Consider the following 6,283-nt stretch of genomic DNA (forward strand, 5'->3'; position numbering starts at 1 on the left):
ATATATATATATATATATATATATATATATATATATATATATATATATCTCAAGTTAATCCTATTATTTCATCTGCTTTTTTTATAAACGTTTTCTGAACGGTCATCTTTCTGCGACAATTACGTCATCATATTCGCGCAGAAAACATGGCGGCCCTCACTGGTTGGATGGCAAGCTAACAGAGCTGCTGTGTGTTTTAAAGAGTTTCTGGAGACTTTCATCGATCTTCAGCGCTTAGGTCATTTCTGTTAGCTTTTTTCGGGTTCGTGTTTTTATTTTCCTAGAAGATTCATCTGGAAGTTCGGAGATATTTCAGCATCAGAATGCAGACCTTAAAGGTCGGCAGGTTAGCTTCGGCATCATTCCAAGCTCTCGGATCGAGCAGGCTGTTCGTCCTGCCGCCTTTAAGCCGTCATTTCTCTGTGAGACAGACTCTCTTTTGTCAGGCCGGGCCGAACCCAGAGGACACTCCGGTTATCCGCGTCCCTCGCTACTTGCTGAAGCGCGTGGAAAACGTGAAACAAGCTCGAGGAAAACCGAAGATCAGCACCGTGAAAGCGGGCAAACTGCTGATCCAGAGCAGGAATCCCTCCCTAAACCAGTCTGCGGGGTACGCCGTGGGGAAGTTCGAGCAGCCCGTCCTCTGCTCAAAGGGATGGAAACACAACAAGTCCTTTGGTGACTACTTCACCATCAACAGCACCAAGGAAGTGGCTCCTTTTATAGCAGGCGCTCAGAAGGACACTGAACAGGATCCATCCCCAACATTTAAGGACCTTCACATCTCCAAGGAGCTGGTGGAAACTTTGGAGAGAAACGGGTTCATGCACCCCACTGTAGTTCAGCTGCAGACCATCCCAAAGGTCATGAGAGGTCACAACATCCTGTGTGCTGCAGAGACGGGCAGTGGGAAGACCTTCAGCTACCTGCTACCTGTCATCCACAGGCTGCAGGCCGATGTCCAATCAGAGAGCAACACCACCCGAGCTCTGGTCCTGGTTCCCTCCAGGGAGCTGGCCGAGCAGGTGGCGGCTGTGTCCAGGACTCTGTGCTCTCCGTTTGGTTTATGTACACGGACTGTGGGTGGTGGGAGAGGCGTGGGTCACATTAAGATGGTCTTTAAAAATAATCCTCCAGATATCTTAGTGGCCACGCCAGGCGCCCTTGTCAAAGCCTTGCGTAGAAACTGCTTGGATTTAAGCGAGCTGACCTTCTTTGTGGTAGACGAGGCCGACACCATGTTTGACCCCAGCTTCTGTGAATTACTGGAGGAGATTTTAACTCAGGCAAACATTGCGAGCGATCCCAGGGAGACACGGGGCCTGGGTCATAAAGCCCAGCTGCTCCTGATTGGGGCGACCTTCCCTGATGGCGTTGGAGAAGTTCTTAGCAAGGTGACAGACCTGGGTAGAATTGTTACAATTAAGAGCAAGATGCTGCACTGTCTTATGCCACACGTCAAGCAGACGTTCCTGAAGGTTAAGGGTGCTGATAAAGTCCTGGAGCTCTACCAAGCTCTGAAAAAGCTCCAGCATGAAAGAGGAGGAGGAGCTGCTGTAGTGTTCTGCAACAAGTCTTCCACCGTCAACTGGCTGGGCTACTCTCTGGAAGAGATGGGGGTCCAGCACGCTCGTCTGCAGGGGGAGATGCCCGCTGAGGTGAGGGCGGGTATCTTCCGGTCCTTCCAGAAGGGCACCGCGAATGTGCTAATATGCACGGACATAGCTTCACGTGGCCTGGACACCTCCAAGGTGCGCTTGGTCGTCAACTATGACTGCCCAGAATCCCACACTGACTACATCCACCGAGCAGGGAGGGTGGGGAGAGCTGGGGGGGTGGAGGACGGGGAGGTGCTCAGCTTCGTCACTCACCCTTGGGATGTGGAGCTGGTGCAGAACATTGAGACAGCAGCTCGCAGGAGGACCAGTTTGCCAGGGATGAAGTCTGAAATCCAAGAACCAAAAGCTAAAGTATTAAACGTGGAATAAATAACTTCTGTTAGTAGTTATTTAATGATTGTAATGTAAAGTGGGTCGAAATAAGAAAGATTAAAGTGGGTTCCGAAGGTATTGAGACCCCCTTTTGCATTCTTTGTTTCATTGCATTCATTTGCTAAAAATGAAGGAAGCCCATTTTGTTTTGCTTTGATATTCAGTCAGCAGCACATCCTGAGAGAAAATAATTCCAGGAATATAGAAAATTCATCAAATTTGTTAATAAAAAAAAAAATCTGAAATCTCCCATGGTCACAAGTATTCAGACCCTTTGCTCAGTATTGAGCATAGTGACTGAATGTTGGTAATAGGCCATTTTCATGTTTCCTCATTAGAACAGAATATTATTTCTCATAGTCTGGGCTCCTTTATTTTTATTTATTTATTTTTTGTAGAACCATCTATAAGGAGGGTCATGAAGCGTGTGAGTGTTACAATAAAGATTCTGGACACTTATGACCATGTGGTTGCTTCAGTGTCTATTTTGGATAAATTTGCAGAAGTTTCTGCAAATAAGAGGTGCTGAGTGAACATTAATAAAAAAATAAAAACTTTACTTTTTTAATAAAAGCAATTGATGAAGTGATCAGATATTTTGTGGGGTTTAAAGTATTCACCTTTAAAATAAAATTCATATACATATTCTAACGATCCTTACATTAATTAAAAGTAATTTTAGTTTTTAAAGTATATAAAATGCATTCATTTCACCTCCCAGGTTTCCTATCGCAATCTTCTATCCATTAATCTGTAGAGCCTCCATTTATTGGTCTGTTCCTTTTTTCTTCATCTGCTGACCTGATAGCGGTAGAAAATGTGATTTAAGGGGAACTGTGACCTCTTTTCTTTCTTTAAGTTAAGAACTGCTGAGAATTGTGGAGGTTTGGCTCTGGAGGATTAAGGACATCTGCAGCAAAAAATGTGTAAGAACTATTTAAATATGTATTTTATGAATGTTAGAAACTATTTTTACATTTGTTGCCCTAGATTTTTTTATTTTGTTAAATAAAAATAAAAAATGGGAATGAAACAAGACAATGCCTGCCTTAATAAAATATAAAGATACAATTTTATGCACCTGGCATGACCATGTTTTAGCTTTCCTTATTAGCACCAAGTAGCTGCATGTAGCTTGTAGTGTGTGACTTTACCCACATGGGGGCGACACTGGTCTGCTTTTCTTACACTGTTGTCAGAGCAGTAGTGGTGCATTTTATTCTGGTTCTGAATTGAACCACTTAATGAGCAGTTTTAGGGAAATTTTCCACGCATTTCAGTGTTAAGGGTGCTCACTGATTTTATTGATTTATTACACATTCTGTATAAAATGTATAATTGATCTCACATTTTTAGGCAGATCATTATAAGATTAAACAATCAAAATTGTGACCCTCTTAGTATAATTGAGTGGGTATTAGAAAAAACAAATGACAGTCGAGTTCCTCCATGCCAGTCATTTTTAGAGATTATAACAGTAGACAAAAAATACACCACAGTGTTAGAAATGGTGTTTTATTTTTTTAGTAATAGGCTGGTATCAGAATGTCTGGTATTTAGCTTTGGTTCTCCTCCTCCAGCTCGGGGTCAACATCCTCTGGCTTTGACCCCTCCCCATTTAGAATCATGTTTTTATTCATCTGTACCCTGACAACACAGACCTAGTCTCCAATTATAGCATGTGGAGCAACTGCTACCAATCCATCAACTTATATTTTTAACTGAGCCCAGCAAAGTATTGGGAAACATAATGCACACTTACAGTCACCCTCTGAGCATTGATTACTGAATAGAGGCAGCTGAAAAAGACATTATCAAATTAAGTAAAGCCCACTTTATGGCTATGGGAGATTAGATACATTAAAAATAACGTCACATAATATCTATGTGTTTAAAACATCTATTATAAAGAAAAAAAAACATGGCTGAGAAGCTGATCAGCCAGAAAAGGAGTATAAACCAGGATTTTTGGACTTTATTTTAAATTGATTATTAGGGCTCACCAGAAAAGAATTGTTAACTCTCAAAAATAAGTTAAACTCACAAAGCGCTTTTATTGGACCTTCATTGATCCCCCTTGGAACCTTGGAATAAAAGAAAAACTAATTTAGAGTAATTGCATACTTTATTGCATGTGCCATTTTAAAATAACAGCCTATATTATGGTATTATAATCTGCAGACCAGGAAAGTATTAGACCATATTAGATCTAAAATACAAAACAATGTAAAATATAACTTTTCAGCGCTGCTTCGGATTTAGTTTCTTTTCACCTCTTTGATGTTTGGATACATCCACAATTGTCAATCATTTTTATTTAGAATGCTTATTTTAATATTTGCAAGCTGAACCAAAATGAGTGCATCCATCACATAAAAAACACAAAAAGAAAAATCAGAAAATGACAACCTTAAAAGGAATAAATAAGTATTTCCATTTTAAAAGAGAATAAACAGAAATTATTACATTAGGGTGTTAAACCTTCACAATTAGATGATTATGATTAAAAATTTAACTGTTACTGGCAACAAATAGTAGAAATCATATATTAAATTATTGCAAACACAATTCTGATTTTAATTATGGCTTATAGCTAATGTCAATCCACTATTCAGCTCTTAAAGCCAAGAAGGTTCATAAAAACAGCTAGAAAAATTGAAACAGAAATCAGCTTAGTGTAAAGTACATCCATAGAGCATGCAGTGTGTGCACTTTTATTATTGCTGTATCAGTACAGTGTGGCATGGGGCAAAACAGAGTCCTTTCTCTACCTTGGATAGAGTTCTTACTCCTGACAACCGAAAGTAAAAGGGATAGCGGGTAGGGACAGTCCACGCCTAATTAATACTCCTTACCCTTCAATAGTCTTTAGATTTAAAGGCCACCCCAATGTCACATGACCGATGTGGCTGGTCCACTGTTTTATTACCTTTTTCTTTCCACCTAACTTTCCATTTGGAGAAAGCCCTCTGTGAGCAGCCAGCCTCTTTAGAAATAACCAACTGTGATCTACAGTCATTTAAAAATACGACTCAGAGGCTGTCATCTGCTTCCACCATAACATTTCCTGTGAAGATCATTTTTTAAATTTTGTTTTATATAATATTCTTATATAGGAGTGCAACTAGAGACTTTTTGTTAATTGACTAATCTGTTGATTCTTTTATCAATCGGTCGATTCAATTCAGTATATTTATATAGCACCATTTCACAACATGTCAACTCAAGGCACTTTACAGTTAACCAAATCATGCAGTAAAATTGATTCAAAGTTTTCTATCTAAGGGAAACCAGTTGATTGCATCAACTCATTGACTCGGATGCAATCCCTCACACTAAGCATGCTTGTAGCGACAATGGAGAGGAAAACCTCCCTTTTAACAGGAAGAAACCTCCAGCAGAACCAGGCTCAGTGTGAGCGGCCATCTGCCGAGGCCGACTGGGGTTCAAGGAGAGAGAAGCAGAGATACAAAAATCAGCTGTAAAATGCCACCTTGTCCAGGAAACAAACAGCCAGGCAGACGAGCTCAGAGCCAGCTCCCATATCAGAGGGTGAAGAGAGCACATCCAGCCAGTCCCAGTGAGAGAAACAGGACTTCACTGGAAAAATAGTTCAGTTCAGTTCAGTAGCTTTTATTTGTCCCAGTATGGGCAATTTTGTGCAGTAGTAGTACACCTTTTAAAACAAACAGGCCGATCTCCAACATCCATAAACACAGGTGTTCATAGATATAATAATCAGTTGGCAAAAGGTTCCTTAAAGGAGATTTTACACAGAATTTAAACCAAGTGAAGCTAAAAAACAGTGAATTTTAAGGGATATTAATGGACAACAGTTTTTTTCACCTGGAATTCAAATTGTTTATATATATATATGTACTTATTTATTTAATAATTTTGGTATAATTACTGCTTTGAGTTGGTTGCTTTTTCATTTAAAGGCTTCATTTAAGTTTGCATACTGAAGTTAAGGATGAATACATTACTAATTATTATTATCATTATTTATATGATGAAGTGTGTCAGCCTAATTCTGTTTTGGGAGGGTTTTTATTAACCTAGCAGTTAAATTTATAAAATAAATCAATTAATTAAAATAAATTGTGTTCTTATAGGCTTTTCTTTTTGAATCAAATGACCCCAAAAAGCTTTAAATAATGTTGGAATCTTTTTTTCTGACCCATTGTGTAGTTCAAAGACCTGCTGCCGACGGACTACAAATCGCATTGGCCAGTAATTATGACGTATTTCCTCTTTGTCCCACTCCCCATTTACACACATCTAGCAGCTCT

General features: G+C 39.6%; 1 protein-coding gene across 1 annotated transcript; it reads left to right on the plus strand.

Moving 5' to 3' along the window:
- The first annotated feature begins 153 nt into the window (after positions 1 to 153).
- Positions 154 to 2,661, plus strand: ddx28 (DEAD-box helicase 28). Its single transcript, XM_015371578.1, has one exon. The coding sequence runs from the start codon at positions 324 to 326 to the stop codon at positions 1,986 to 1,988; it is 1,665 nt and encodes a 554-aa protein (XP_015227064.1). The 5' UTR covers positions 154 to 323; the 3' UTR covers positions 1,989 to 2,661.
- Positions 2,662 to 6,283: the final 3,622 nt, after the last annotated feature.

This window comes from Cyprinodon variegatus, unplaced genomic scaffold (assembly GCF_000732505.1).
Source record: "Cyprinodon variegatus isolate N-32 unplaced genomic scaffold, C_variegatus-1.0 Scaffold61, whole genome shotgun sequence".
Classification (NCBI taxonomy): Eukaryota; Metazoa; Chordata; class Actinopteri; order Cyprinodontiformes; family Cyprinodontidae; genus Cyprinodon; species Cyprinodon variegatus.